This window comes from Equus quagga, chromosome 4 (genome assembly GCF_021613505.1).
Source record: "Equus quagga isolate Etosha38 chromosome 4, UCLA_HA_Equagga_1.0, whole genome shotgun sequence".
NCBI classification, from domain to species: Eukaryota; Metazoa; Chordata; class Mammalia; order Perissodactyla; family Equidae; genus Equus; species Equus quagga.
In genome coordinates, this window is record NC_060270.1 from 21,591,866 (window position 1) to 21,607,914 (window position 16,049).

A 16,049-nucleotide genomic window follows, 5' to 3' on the forward strand; every position below is an offset into this window, starting at 1 on the left:
CTAATCTACTGGACAGGGCCTCCTTTCCTGCATAGGAAGAAAACATTCTCTAAGGAGAAATCCTTCTGTCCCTTCACTCTTTTGCTTTCCTCCCTTCCTGTGACCTAGAACATGGATGTGAGGCCTAGAAATGGAATGAAGACAATATACCAAGAATGGTGGAGCAGAAAACCAGAATGAACTTGGGTCCAGGATAACTTCTGGTTGTCATTGTCCCCATCCTGTCCTGCCAACTGCAGACTTCTTTCATGAGATAAAGTCCTAGTTGTTAAGCTACTGTTAGATTTGCAGTTCCTTACAGCTGAATTCACTCTTAATTGATACCATGTCCTTTCATTAAGAGAAGTAGTATCATAAACTACATCTGTCCTTCAGATTTTAATTTTATTCATAGGATCCAAAATAAAGGCAGCAAATGCTCATGAATGAGCAAACCGCCCCATTTGTTAAACTTCTCTTCCAGGGACTGTCTAGAACCGCATACACTTGCTTTCGACAAGGTATCCCTGTTAATAGTGCTATAGTGGGTTGTGTCGAAGCTTCTGATATAATTTTAGCTTTAAAAAACCTGGAGTAGGCTAATTAGAGTCCCAAAGGCCCACATGATTAGGCAAGATGCCTCCAGGAAAAGCTCTGTCACTAGTCATATGTGAACTACTTATATCAAAGCCACTTCAGATTCTATCTTAACTTTCATTTTAATTGAGCTATTAATATGCACTGTTGAGATCTTAAATTGAACTTCAATATGGTTTTCTTGTTTTAAGACCTAAAAGATGACAAAAATGAGGCAATACTTCTAAATTTTCCACACTTTGGGCTTCTGTTATTTACTGTAGTAGAAGGGTCCATGCCTTCCTCTTCAGCTAAATGCTAGTTTTAATTTAGGGACAAGGACCTTGGCTTACTCATTCTAATGTCTCCTACAGTAGGTGGCACAATGGCCTCCCTAAGGCAGCAACTAATAAGCATTCACTGAGTCATAATAGCAATGAAAAACAATAACGATGATAGCTACTATTCACCTCTGCTCCCGATGTGCCCCAAGCAGTGAGGGTACCTTCAGTGCCTGGCCACGTTTAACCTGTACCAAATCCCTGTGAAATAAATCATTTCCTTCTTTCAAATGACGAAAGTGAGGCTTAGAGAGGTTAAGTCACTTGCTCAAACTCACTCAGCTATGAAAGCACCATCTGGATTCCAGAGTCTGGATTCCCTATGAAGTAGGTACTATCATTATCCACAGTTTATAGCTGAGGAAACAGAGGCTCAGAGAGGTTAAATAACTTGTTCAGGGTTACACAGCTAATAAGTGGTAGAGCCTAGCTTTGAACCCGGGCAATCTGGCTCCAGCATCTGTTCTCAACTATGCACTCCACTGACTCACAAAAGGATAAATACCTCAGATGTGTGATGCAATGGTATACAGTTGATTATATCAAATTGAGGGCTAGCTGATTGCTAAATGTAAGGAAGAAGTTTAAATGTCAGCTCTCAAGCCTCTTTTTTTTTATGTTTCATTTTAGTAGTAAAATATCTTTCCAGAAGGACAAAATTTCCCTCAAACCCAGGAGTGATAACGCTTTCATCACTCTGGGAAATCACAACACAGAAACTGCACATTAACTTTTACCTTGTAAATAGTTTACATCTCGGCCTTAGGTTTCCTAATTGCCCTCTGTTCCCCACTGCACTCTCCCTGTGCCCGCCCTGGGCACCAAAGCTCATGCTTTCTGGTGGGAGGCAGGGGCCCTCCCCACCACTGCTTGGCAGCCTGCTTTTCCTCCTGGATAATCCCTCACAATACACCTGCTCCGTCTCATCCCGTTCCATGTTTACTGGAACACTGGGAGCTCTGGGGATGTTTTCCATCTTCCTTCCATCAGGGTAGGAAGCCCTGATTTATCAGGACCAGGATCTGAGGTTGGAAACAGAGAGCGTTTTGGAAACTGATTTTAAGGTAGTTTCTAACACAGTGGTCCTCAGCCTTGCCTGTGCATTGGAATCACCTGAAGAGTTTCAAAAAAATTCTCCTTTGGGTTCCATCCGCAGCATTTCTAGTTTAGTTGGTCTGAGGTATACCCGGGGCACGTGGAGTTTTAGAAGCTACCAGGAGATCCAATGTGCAGCTGAGGTTGAGAACCACTGTGTCTAGAGGAGGGTTTCTCAACCTCAGCACTACTGACATCCAGCACTGGATAATTCTTTGTTGTGGGAGACTGTCCTGTGCATTGTAGGATGTTTACCAGCATCCCTAGCCTTCATCTACTAGATACTGGTAGCACCCTCCCTGGCTGTGACACCAAAAATGTCTCCAGACTTTGCCAGATGTCATTAGGTGGGAGGAGGGTGCAAAATCACTGCTGTTGAGAACCGTTGGTCTAGAGCCATTGTTACTAGCTTGAGCTGTCAGAGAAGTCTCTCAAAAAGAAGGAAAGGCTGGCTTCTATTACACTTCCTCTAACAGGAAAATATATAAGGATGCCATGGGATCTGGTAGAAAACCCTCCTGTTGTTGGAGGAAACCTAATCAGGGGGACTTTTTCTTCAAATTCTATATTTCTAAGCAAAGAGAAGGTATATTTCTCGAGGAGCATGGCAGAGGAAGGTATCTATGGGAAAAGGGAATTAAGGAAATGATACAGATCTTTATAGCAGATCTGAAGCACAACAGAAGGAAACTAAATCTTTTTTAATTAGGGTGAACGGCCTGGCCTGGGTGAAATATTGTCTCCTGCTGATGAGTTGCTGCCAGCGTGGGGAGATAAAGTACACGGGCTTCGATGCTAAATGGATGTAAACCCAGAACGCTGCCTTAGCTCTAGGAAGACTTTGCCACCAAACTGATGATAGAGTGAACTGAAGTGGGCGAGAGTCTAGGTACGTGTGTGGACTAGGGTTAGAATGAGCTCATTATAGGAAGGCTGGAGTCTGGGAATAAAATATTTTAGTGGTTGTTTTGTTTGGGGTTATTCGAGGCAAGAGCCCAGGAAGCACCATGGGAGAGTGGGGAAGTGAGGAGGAAGGAAGCTGACAATGGGGCCGTGATCAGTACTTGCCACCAGCGGCAGTGGAGCTCAATCCCTCTGCAAGTTGCAGGGAGCCAGGGCCAAATGCAAGCCTCAGAGGTTTAGGGCAAGAGAGCTGGAGTGTTTATCCACTAATTCCCATTTGTCATTGTTTGAGGGCTGTTCAATCCTCAGCACTTTTGCAGGTTCTGGTTTGGGCCTCAGGCAGAGTTCCTGTGTGGTGCTGGCAATTGGAAGGGCCGGTCAGCTCTGGATGGTGGTGCCGATGGAATATAGGTGGGCCCCTGGCAACTTCTGCTACAGTGGTCAATTTTAAAATTTATTAAAAGGTATTAACTGCTTCACTAGTTAACAATGTTTAATTTTTAAGAAAGACTTCTTTATATTAAGGAACATTGGGAAGGCACACCAACTTTTGTCACCTTCAAAGACAACTTCACATTGTTTGAGACTATGAAGTACCACTGCCAGAAACCCAGCAGTAGTCCCAGCCCTGTCCTCTACTCCTCTTTCCCTCATCCCTTACATCCATCCACTAACAGGTTCCTTCAGGTCTACTCTAAAACATTCAGGAACGTGTCCACTCTGTCTCTGCTGCCACCTCATCAGTCCAAGACAATGTTGTCTTTCGCCTGGACTATTGCAATGGCTGGCTCCTAGCTCCCCATATCTACCCTTCTTTCAGTTCCTTGAACCACAAGGCTTTTCCTCCTCCCCACCCCACCCTGGCCCAACCCTACTCTTCCAATGACTTGCTCCTTCCTATTCTTTAGGTCTGGCTAAATGTCACTTCTTCATTGAAGACCTTCTCTAAGGAAAGATCTCCCCAGCCCACCTGTTATTCCCATCTCAGTTTCTGGTTGTTTTCTTGGCATGTTTCACAGTTTGTAATTACTTTGCTTGTTATTTCATCTGCCTCCCTCACTAGAATGCAACCTCTGTAAGGGCAGGGACCACATCTATCTTCTTGACAACCATATCCCTTGTAGGGTTGCCAGATTTAGCAAATAAAAATACAGGCTTCCCAATTAAATTTTTTATGAATAATTTTTTAGTATAAGTATGTCCAAATATTGTATAGGACATACTTATACTAAAAATTATTCACTTTATCTGAAATTCAAATTTAACTAGGAAGCTTGTATTTTATCTGGCAACTCTAGTTGCTCGGCCCTGACACATAGCTGACTCTCACTACATATTGTTACATAAAAACTTGGTAGCAGCATATCAAAATTGCTACCACGCAAAAAGTGGGGGAAATGTGCTAAAACTATAGACCCAACAAATATCAATTCCCATTCCTTTCTGTTCTGATTTGCCTGTCTTCTCACTCCAGGAGAATCAACTCACCAAAGTCTGGTGTAGCCTCGTACTCTGGGAGGGAGGTCAACCTTAGGAAGGGAGCTGTCAGGAGCAGCTTTCCTACACAGCACCGCCTCGGTTTTGTTGTGGCTCTGTGCTCGGACCTTGATCTTCTTCGGCCCTGATCTTCCCAGATTGTGAGCTCGCTAAGGGGAGAGACGACTTCTTCCTTTTCAATCATTCATCCCCAGTGTCTTGCTCTGGAGTCGGCACATAGTAAGGACTCAGTGCATGGTTACCGAATGAACTGACAAATGAGTGAATAGTAAGGTGACTAACTGTCCTGGTTTGACTAGGACTGAGGGGTTTCCTGGGATATGGGGCTTTTAGTGCAAAAATCTCGACAGTTGGTTACTCTCAGTGAATGATGCTAACTCCTGGTGGCTGGGCTTCTTGTCCATTATCACCATATTTGCTGTTACATGACTACCAAGATTAGACAACTTACTGGCCTGGCTGCCCATCTGTTTTAGGATGACACTGGATGTCTGGAGATCTGCTGACTGTGCCCCCCTCTCCCAGCCCCCACCCCATGCTTCCCTATACCTGGATTGACTCCTGGGACCCTAGCCTTGGCTTCAGCCTCAGCTCGTGGTCCTTATGTTGACCATTCCTTCCTTGTGGTTTGGTCTTGTGGTCTGTGATAGGCATCCTGAACTTGTGCTCCTAGAATAAAGGCACTCAGACTAAATACATGTGAAGGGATCCTGGTCTCATGGACCCCCAGTCGTGGCTGATACAGGTCTGCCTCAGCAAGACCTGATTATGACCAACTGCCACTTCCACAGAACACCAGCAAGTTTTTATTAAGTAATTAAGCTGACTGTGAAAAGGTAAGTTCTCATTTTAGCCAATCCCCTCCCCTAATATTGCTAGAGAGTGTGAGATTCTAAAGGAATCCACACAAATCCCATTCTCAATTAAGGTAGCAATGCTCCAGTCTCAAATAGGTCCTGCTGGATTCCTGGAATTGGGGGTGAAGTGGCTCTTGAGAGGTTCCCAGCACTTGTAGTAGTTCTCGTCCAAACAGTTAGAGGTCTTGAGCCCCCACTTGGTGACGGCCATACTTAGAGATGACTCAAACATAAATGCCTGTAGGAAATAAGGATGAGGACAAGAAAGAAGTGAGGTGGATAATAAAACACCTTTGATTAGATGTCAAGAGAGAAGATGTAGGTAGGCAGAATCTTTGAGCAATAAATCACAAGTGGTAGCACAGTGAGAAGAGCAGGCTCAAGCCTTGGGTTCCGGTTCTGCCCTACCACTTATAAGCTGCTGATCCCTTGTGCAAGACCCTTAACTTCTCTGAGCCTCAAGTTTCATTCTATAAAATGCAATTGAGCATGCAAGCCTCACATAGTCCTTGTAGCACTACGGAGCTCAATTTGCTAGATCCAAGGGCAGAGGTGGGAGAGTCCTAGGAACATTCATCTTCTCAGGGACCATCACTTACCGCGGCCATGTCCTTGTGAGAGAGGTCGTACTCCCCATTTTGCAGAGGAGGAAACTAAGGCTCAGAGCTGGGAAATGATTTGTCTAAGGTGATGGTAGCAAAAAGTGGCAGAGCTGAGATTTGAGCTTTTCTTTCTCAAGAGTGATCAAGAGATGGGCTGGAAAAAGGAAAAAGAAGAAAAGAGGGAGTGAGGAGGAGGAGGAGGAGGAGGCAGGAAACGGCTGTAGCACTTTTAGAAGCCCTATCCCAGAGGATCTGAATGGTGGGTGACCGCTGTGCTCAGGAGGTTTTTGTCTACAACAGAAAGAATATGCAAGTGCTCTGTGCATCCTAGACATTCCAGCTGCACAGATTGCTGATTTTCCTACTGACAGTGGCTTTAAAAAAAAAAAAGAAACAAATAAAACCTTACAATTCTATGTACTCACACTGTTGGGAATTTAAAAAATATAGGTAGACAAAAGGAAGATAAAAATTCTCTTGTGCTTTTCAACTCAGAGAACCCACGTTAATATTTGGGTGTCTAGTATACATTAACTTCCTTTTGCCTAAAACAATGGAGATGCCTGCGCCTGCCTACCTTCCCATAACAGGATTGATGTGAGGACCGGATGAGATCATATGGAAGTGCTGTACACATTATAAAGTGCTCTTCAGACATAGGGTCATTATTATGGCCATTGTTGTTGTTGTAGTCTCTTTGCTGACTGCTTCTTAGGAGACTTGCTGTCTGACTGGAGTAACAAAATCCCCATCTCAGTTGAATTTCGAAGACAGTATTGTATAAAGTTAATTAATTCCAAACTGGAATAAGAATAAGGCGTACAGATGGGCCTGGGTCCAAATTACATAATGGGAAATAGTAAGAAAGACCCAAAGTTAGCTCTAGGTAAAGTGTTGGACCCTCTGCCATCAGGTGGTCTGGGCTCCCTGGCTACCCAGGGCTCCCATCCCTCTAACCCCCTACATAGGAGAGCTCTTTCTTGCTAGTGCTGCAGGCCCTAGACATTTCCCAAAGCCTTGCTTTTCATAGAAACAGCCCTGTCCTGTGCCTCAGTGCTGCAGAACACTGCTCCCTGGTAACTCTGACCATCCAAAGCCAAGCTGGGCACCCAAGGTTGCTGAGTGCCAACTCTGGGGTAGCCTGTGCACCTGCAGGAAGCTTTGGAGGCAAGAGCTTAACTGAGATTATCAAATGACATCTCATAGAGACATAGGGGTTCTACAGAAACTCTGCAGAAGCCCCTGCAAGGGGAAACAGGGCCGAGGTCAAGCAGACTCTGCACCCTCCCCCTGTAGATCGGCTCCATCACCTCTGCTCCTGGAGTCAGGACTGAAAGCAAATTGCATTGGCCAGAGACAGATAAAGCTCCCCGCTTAGGTAGTTTGCAAGCTGGGCATGGAGGCAGGCAGGTCTGTGCTATTGATTTTAAAGTCAGGTAGCCTTGAAGGCACTTGTTTAAAAATGTAAGGCAAATTTGCATATGATTTGGCATAAAATTACTCCTTGTGGTCCATAAACTCTACCTCCAAGAATGCAAAGATAAAATAAAATTAAGTACTGCAGCCAACTGCAATTGTGTTCAGCCTCAGCGTTCACAGCCTGACACAGGGGGAATACCAAACAGGTTTTCAATCCCATCAGTTTCATCCCATGCCAAAGGAGAGCAAAAGAAAATGAGAAAAGGGCTGAGAACTGCTGCTCACAAGCCCTGACGATAGTGAGGCAAAGGCTTCTTGACTTTCCTTGGCTTGAGAAACTGGCTGAAGGTGACACCCTGCGTCGCCTGCTACTGTGGCCCAGAGGATTATTTCCTAAAGCAGGAAGTGACTCTGAGACGGAGCATGTATATACAGGGCTGCATACACATAAGGGAAGACCCTCCCACATGGTATTAATAATATCCCCTTACATGTGCTGGACAGTCTGTTAGGTTAAATCACAGCCACTACTGGGTTGGATACCATACCTGTTCTACGGATGGAGAAAATGAAGCACAGAGAAGTTAAGTGACTTGCTCAAGGTCACACAGGAACAAAGAGCTGGGATTTGAACTCAGATTTGTCTCCAAACCCAAAGCTCTTTCTACTCTACCACATCAGGAGCCTAGTGTGCACACAGTGGTATGTCCATACACACACGGGAACATACACACACAGACTCCTCTTCTGTGACTTCAGAGAAATAAAAAATAGCCACTCCTCCCAACAAGGTTGAGGAGCCCAGAGGCCACCAGAGCGTGGCATTTAATTTGCTTACCAAGGTGCCATCAGCAACCCTCTCCGGTGCCAGCTTGGCTCTGCTGGCCTTCTCAAAGCAGTCAGCATCAGGCCCATGGGGGGTCATTGAGCTGTGCAGGCTGCCTCCCCCTGGCAGGAACCCACCTTCCTTTGCCTCGTAGCGACCTTTGATGAGTCCCATGAATTCACTCATGCAGTTCCCTGGGAAGATTGAAACAGTATTATTTTTATTATCCAGGGCAAGACCTAGAAAACACCAAGACCTCTCAAGCATTATTTCCACAGAATGCCAAGAAGACAGGAAAATCTGATAAATTTTATAGGATTAATAAAGAACACAGATAGATAGGAAAACATCCACGAAACATTCATTAGTGTGGAATCCTTGGTAGGCAAAGCTCTACTCTATGGCCACGTGGATGATCAGAGGTCTTAAACTCCACTGCCTGAAGGAAATTATGCTAGATCTAAAGAAAATCAGGGCCTAGACAAGAATTTTAATAATAATTAAAATGCAAATCATAATAAACAGCTCATATACTCCATCATCTAGGCTTACAAGCCCCATATCAAAACTGTTTTTTTCCAGATCTGAATCTCTTCCCAAATTGTACCACAGTTGTACATGGCATCACCATATTTCTGGTTCCCAATCTAGAAAACTGAAGTGGGGTGTGTGTGTGTGGATGGAAGGGTAATGGAATGGAAAGAACCCTGGACTTGGAGTCGATTATCAGATGACAATTTGTGTGAAAGGATCTTAGTATCTGTAAAAACCAGTCCATAAATGCCATATATGCTAACAAATATTATCTTCTATATCTGAATCCGATATCTTTTTCTAAAACCTCTCTTAGATTCATTCTTTTCTTTCTTCTTCCATTGACATTCTTTCTATAGAATCCTAAACTCTTAAAATTGAAAGGGATCCCTACTTCTACTCAATATAGACGAAATTTCTATATCATTCCTGACATATTGGCTCCTGGGCTCTGCCTGCATGCCTCCTGTGAACGGAAGCTCTCTACTCAACAAAGAAACCTATCATATTATTGAAGAGCTCTGGGTGTTAGAAAGTTCTCTCATGTTAAATAGAAATTTGCTTTCATATAAGTTAAATACATTGGTCCTAGTTGTGGTTTCTGGAATAAACAAAATTTGACAAGAATCACCATGTTCCCATTCTTTCAATCTTATGTTTCTATTGCAAGAAAGCTCTTTATCAGAATAGCAACACATTTAGAGCAAGAATTAAAGAAATATAACACCTGAGTAAATTTAACTGTCTTTCAGTGCATCTACCCATCTATCCATCCATCCATTCACCTGTCCATTCCCCACCCCATCCATCTGCCTATCCATTCATCCAACATATCTAATTGGACATTGTGCTAAATACTCTGATAAAGATGAGTAAGAAATAGCCTGTCTAAAGTCATTCCTAGTCTGTCCCATGAGAGTGCTGAGTGAGCAAACCATGGACAGAGGAGAGATATGGCATTGGTAACCCTTGCAAAGACAAACATTTGACATGATAAATGCCCCTCCCCTCTTCCTTGCATACAAAGTATAACCAAGTGCCGAAATACTTCTGCAATTAACTAAGTAGCCATCCCTATCCTGCCCAGAAAACAAAATGCTGTTGCAGGCTCCTACAAAAAAGGTAAGACCCAGATCATAGCTCTACTTGCTTCTTCATAAAACAGAAACGGAGGAAAAGAAATCACTGTAAGCATCAAGTGTCTATATTTTAAAAGCAGTTCTCATGACTGAAACATACTGTCACGTTCCTCAATCTAGTATGTGTCCTCAGGGTCACCTTCATGGTTTAATTTTAAGAAGACAGCAAGACAGAATTCAGCTTTGATCTCAATATGAATTTAGGTAGCAATGAGTTTGGTGTGACATTTCTACATCATTTTCCATATTTCAAAGGACAGTGGGAGGGCAGACCTTGCCTTTCTGATTAATGCTGAATCCAGTTGACTAAGGTACATTAAGATTACTGGAGGCAATATTTCTACAGAAATAATTCTCCACTTCTCCTATAAAGTCACATCAAAGTAGAAAGATTTTGATTATTGCTATGGCAATATTTTTAATATCTCTGGTAGAAATAATTTCTAACTTGGGGTTCTGTGGTTTTTCCAACTAAGTTAGGGCAATCATACTTTTCTGAGATCTTATCTATCCTGAGCCAAATTTACTGGGGAGTCTTTTAAAAAATTGTAAGAGGCATATCACAAGGCCATTTGTTTCAGGCAGCCTGAACTACAAACCAAAATCAATGAGTGGGTTGAGAGCTGTGTCCCAGTAGCAGACTTGTCCAAGTCAGGATGCTCTGTTGTTCCTGGCCCTGGGTGGGGAGACAAACCCAGGCCAGCGTTTCTCAACATGTGGTCTGCAGACCTCCTGCAACAGAACCCCTGACTTGCTAGTTCAAAATGCAGATTCTGAGGTTCCACCTCAAAACCAACTAGTTATACTCTCTGAGAGTGGATCTTGGGAATAAATTTTTTTTTAAAAAAAGCATTCTAAGTGATTTTGGTATCCCCTAATGTTCTGAAAGTGTGGCCCCTGGAAGAGTAGCATCAGCATCACGTGAAAATTGTTACAAATGTAAATTCTCAGGCCCCATCCTGGACCTACTGAAGCAGAAAGTCTGAGGGGGGCCCAGGAATCTGTGTTTTAAAAAGCCCTCTAAGTGATTCTGACACATACTAAGATTTGAGAACCACTGCCTCAGGCACACAGGGCAACCTCAATACAAGAGCTATGTGAAATAGTGAATTACCAAGGACTAGCATATGAGGCACAGGCTATAAACAAGAGCGAGTCTCTCTCATGACAGCAGGCCCTCTAGGGGACTAACTTCCAGGAGGAGAACAGCGAGGGCCTGTGATGGGCTTGACACTCTTCAGAAAGGACATAGTTTGTTACGACTCTATTCACAAAGTATCTGCTGTCTTTGTGGTGGTAATTGATTGTGTCCTTTTCTCCACCATAAGGGTGTCACCTGAAAAAGGCGATGCTGGAATTTGACCATGAAGAGGCCTTCTTCCATCCTGAGGGCCTTGCTTCCCTGTCCTCTGCAAATGCTTAAATTGCCCCTTCAACACACTGTTGTGTCCTGTTGAGCCCTGGTAGCTGGTACATAGAGAGAGGGGCCTCAGATAGACAGAAGACCCTGAGGTTACCTAAGGAAAGGGGTTTGTTTTTTAGAATGTTCCAGCTGAAGTGCACCTCAGAGTCTTTCCAGAACTCCATGTACAAAAATGCAATCTCCAGGAATTGGAATTGCACACTGACCTTTAGCTTGGATTTACAGCCAGCTCCTGCACAATTAAAAATACCAACCTCATTGAGCACAGCCTTGAAGTACCGTATTCATTTTTGGTGATGCATTCACTTATTAAATAAATATTTATTAGATGCATGTCATGTACTGGACACTGCGCTAGGTACATCAGTCAGTGGTCATGACTGTCTGCTCTGGCAACAGACTGCCTTGAGTTGGATCCTGCCTCCGCCACTTAACTAGCTGTGAAGCCTTCAACAACTTACTTAATCCTTCTTGTCTCAGTTTCATCTTCTGAAGAAGAAAGGGGACAATGAAACCACCTATCTCTTAACAACCGTTATGAGGATCAAATGAGTTAATACTTTTCAAGAACTTAAAGCCATAGAAAATGGTCAAGAATTATTACCTATTAGTAATAATATTATTAATAAAGTAAAAATAGTAGATTTGGTAAGTTCTATTCTAGGCAACAAATGCTCTGCGGAAACTGCTTCCAGAATGGAATCCATCCCCTAGTGTGTTTGCTTTACCCTGCCAAAATAATTGGAGAAGGCACATTTTCTGCCTCTTAAACCAGACTTAAGTAATGAGCTTTCCCAAAACAACAAACTCACCAACAACATCCCACCGTTCTTCTCCTCCCAAAAGAAGCATCTGAAATGTAAAGAAACTTCTTGCTTCACACTTTACCAGCCTTTCTGCCTCTCTCCAGGGCCAGAGGAACTGGGTATTAGGCATTACACAGTATTTCCTTTTCAGAGTCAACACATCACTGCCATCCTCACAGAAGATGTGGTATTTAAGCAACTTAAAGTCTAGGTCTCAAGTGGCAGGATCCTGAACTCCACCCTGGGCAGAATTTTCCAGAAATACCTCCAGCGGTATTCTGGATGGGTAATGCTCACTGCTTTGCTGTTTCTTTGGTTTCCAAATGCAGCTTGGTAAAAGAGAGACTTACTATGGTAATAAGGAGGCCTGAAGGTCTTGTCAGCAACCCCCCATCGAGGTGGGAAGATGACAAAATCAGCGATGGCCACTCCAGGGCGGACAGACTTGGCAGTCAATACTGTGAAAATGGATGGGTCCTGTGAAAGCACAAGGAGAGATAACACATGATGAAAAGGAGGTAACTGGACAATGACACACATGTCACCCACACATGAAGGGGTTTTCAAGTGACACTCTAATTTCTGATCAAACAACACAGGCCAGGCTAAGAAGTCTGGGCTTGTAATCGAGGTGCAGTAATCACACATCTGACTTTCCCCTCTTGCTGTGCTTGAAGCGAAATGAATTAACACCAGCTAAGAGGATTCTGAGTGGCTTTTTCACCCTGCTGAGTCCCCATTTCATGTAAGTACTACCCCGTGGGTCTGAGAACCTGTGGGACCTGCCTCCCAACCTCAGGTCAGGGTGACCAGAGCTGCGATGTGCTGCAGGAAGCTCTTGGAAGAAGTGATGCTCAAAGGAAGGTGGAAATAGAAATAAAATGATATCCAAGTTTTGGCACAGATGTAGAAAGTGCTTCTCTTTGGGGGAATCACAGAGACTCCAGATGGTATGCTCATTGGTTTCTTGCCCTTGTATGACTCTCAGGTCTATAATACACCACTTACATCATTAGTTTGGGTGGTGGTAATGTAGAAGGGAATAGGCTGAGGGACAATATTATGATTTTAAAAGAACTTCAGAATCCTTTAGTGGAAAGACTGAGATTCAATTTAATCGAAATCAATAGTCATGCTTGCTTTCAGATGCCAGGATGCGTCTAGAACTCAAAGATGAGTGAGATCTATTCCTTGATCTTTTAGCATGACTGGTGGTAGCGTGTGTGGGGGGAAGTGAAGGGGTAATAAAACAGGGGCACGGAAAACTCATCACAGCACGATGCCATGGGCGATCTAGCTTTATAGATGGAGATCCAAGGGAGTGTGGAGAGTGCCCACCTCTACCTGAGAGGATCAGAGAAGGCTTCAAAGAGGAGGTGATATTTGAGGTAGGTCCTGAAGAATGGAAGGAGAAAGAAAAAAAAGGACATGAGGGAGGGAGTAAGGAAAGAAGGAAAGAAAGAAAGAAAGGAAAAGGCATTTTAAGTACAGAAAAAAGGAAAGACACCAAAATGCACAGAGATTTTGTTAAGAGGCAAGAAAGCTAAGGCCCGGGGTGCACTGGCAAAGGGAGAGGGGCAAGAGGTGGTACTGGAAAATGAGTCCAGGGCCAGATGGCGAAGAGCATCAGATACCACGCTTCAGAGCTCAGACTTAATTCCAAACCACGGGGAACCTGCAAAGGTTTTCAAATGCAGTGGTAGAGTGATAAGATCTGAATTTTGGAAAAACAACTATAGCAGCGGTACAGAGGAGACGGAACCTATGTAAATATGAGTCAAAAACCACCCTTGTTGCTGTGAGAGTTAACACTTCCTCATCTGTCATGAGAAATGATCTGAAACTGTTAAAGAAGAGGTAGTGAGGCTCAAATCAAACTGATTCTACCAGTGTCTCAGGATCCTTTTTCATACTGTTTGGGGCTTGGTGCCTCGTTTTCTTTTCCCTTTTGGTTTTATTAAGAGTTGCTGCTCTTCAGAAAGGTAGTTTTGTCCCCCCAGAGACAAGCTGAACTGGCGCAGAGTAATCTTTCTCTCTCTGGTTCTTCGGCTTCTGCTCCAATTACCCCTCCTGCTTGTAGGTTAAGTTCATCTATTATGAACTAGGCTGCAAAGTGAAGTTTCCCCCAGGGTCTCAGAACTAGCACTTTATCACCAATATGGGGCTTTGGAGGCCTGCACTGTAGACAGGGACCTATTTGTGGCTTCTGAATTGAGTGAAAAATATGACCAAGTTCATATTCTGGAATTTCTTTGCTTTAAACTCAAGCCCTGAACATCAGGAGGAACTTTAGAAAAGGGCCGTCTGCTCCACAACTGCTAAAACAGCCGAGAGTGGCGGCACTGGACTACGCAGCCGGAGCAAGCAGACTCTTGGTATGGGTGAGCAGGTCAGAGAAATTTCCAAATCCAGAAACGTTCCTTTCTCATCACCCATCTCTAACATTAGCTGTTGTTTTTCTTTTTGGGATACATTTTCCATGAAGAAACTAAGTTCTTAACCATTTAGGAGAGTTACTAAATTGTGTTGAGCGTCTGGCTCGGCTCTTGTACTAGCTATGTTGTTTACTCCTTCGCCAAAGTCTTGCTGCAGGTGATTCAAATTCCTATCAGCTCAACGACAAATGACTGTATCTAGAGCTTCCAAGGGTGACACTGGAAATGTTAAATCTGTGAATGTCAGGGGTCTACTGTAGATCCCTCCCACCCAAGGGTTCCCCTATCCCCAGGGCCCCTCCATGGTCCAGACTTACCGCGTGGTCAAAAGCCACTGAGTTGATGACCATGAAGTTCTCCAAGTTGTACTTGTAGGGTGTATAGTTCCCGTGCCAGGCCACAACATTGAACGGGGAGACATCCTGATCACAACAATAGCAGGAAATGGTGATCTTAGCACCTAAGGCTTTTGTAGCTGTGATTCCACAGTTTGTACTTGGAATTACTGCCTCTTTTTTGATTTGATCTTGTCCTCATAATTTAATAAGACCATCCTTTGGGAGAAGTATAACCCTGAATCATTTTGTAGTTGCTTCATACATCCTCAAACTGTCCCTTGCAAAGCCACTAACCCTATTTTTCCAGTTTATAAACTGCAGCTGCCTCTGATCACACGTGCAGCAGAAGCACAACACATTCTCCAAGGAGTGCCTTTTTAACACAATTCTGAGAATCTGTGGATGCAGCAGTTCTCAATCTGGGCCACCGTCTGGGTTTCCTGGTGCAGAGGGCAGGCACTTGCTCTGACTGCTTTCCAGGTAATTGCTGCCTAGAGGAGCTTCTGGTAGACCTAGTGCCTGGGACGGTGAGTGCAGGAGGGCAAGAAGGTCTCCAAGAGTTCCAGCCCCAAGGGCTGGAGATTTCAGAGCAATCCTAAGGTGATGCTTCTTGGGCCTGCCCTGGGGTAGGAGAGGAACAGTGTTCTGTTATAGGAAGGTAGTCCTCACTGCAGTTATGGGTCTGTTCTGGAAACAGAATTCAATTCAGAATGTTCTAGAGACTTTACTGAAGGGACCACTCACAGAGGTGTGATTAGGTTTAAGTGAACTGACTCGAGATGGTGAGGTATCTGAGCCTAGCAACAAAGGGAAGACATTGCCATTCTTAGACCTGTGAGATATGGGAAGGAAATGTTGTTGTAAGACTCCAGCAAGAGCTAGAACCATGAAGAAGGGGGCTGCCCCATGGTGTGCTGGTAAATATTTAACAACTAACTCTGGAAAAAAAAATAAAAAGCTCTGATTTACAGCATTTGTTGATTTCTGGAGTATAAATACTCTTACTATGATCATTTTTGAGGTACCTATGTGATGTCACCGAACACAAACCTGGGAAGAGATGTGTATATCAGCCCTTGCAAGCCAGTATGAACTCGCTCCAACACACCACTGGGGCTACCTAGCAGGGTCAGAGATCACGGAGGGATGCATTCCCAAACAGGGAAGAAGCAGGAGAAGAAAAATCCTGACTTGTCTTTCCTCCTGCCCTCCGATTTTCTGTGAGGACCTCCCTCTGGTTGAACCCCACCAAAAGCCAGCTGGCTAGGGAGGCTGGGTG

At 44.0% G+C, this 16,049-nt stretch overlaps 1 protein-coding gene across 1 annotated transcript in view; it reads right to left on the minus strand.

Annotated features, from left to right (window-relative positions):
- Nucleotides 1-5,174: 5,174 nt before the first annotated feature.
- The window catches only part of HGD (homogentisate 1,2-dioxygenase), a 43,969-nt gene continuing 33,094 nt past the window's right edge, over nucleotides 5,175-16,049 (minus strand). The window contains exons 11-14 of the mRNA XM_046657848.1: nucleotides 14,750-14,854; nucleotides 12,348-12,474; nucleotides 8,108-8,289; nucleotides 5,175-5,486 (exon numbers count right to left, since the gene is read on the minus strand). Of these exons, the coding sequence (XP_046513804.1) occupies nucleotides 5,337-5,486; nucleotides 8,108-8,289; nucleotides 12,348-12,474; nucleotides 14,750-14,854 (564 nt within the window). The 3' untranslated portion in view covers nucleotides 5,175-5,336. The remainder of the gene's footprint in view (nucleotides 5,487-8,107; nucleotides 8,290-12,347; nucleotides 12,475-14,749; nucleotides 14,855-16,049) is intronic.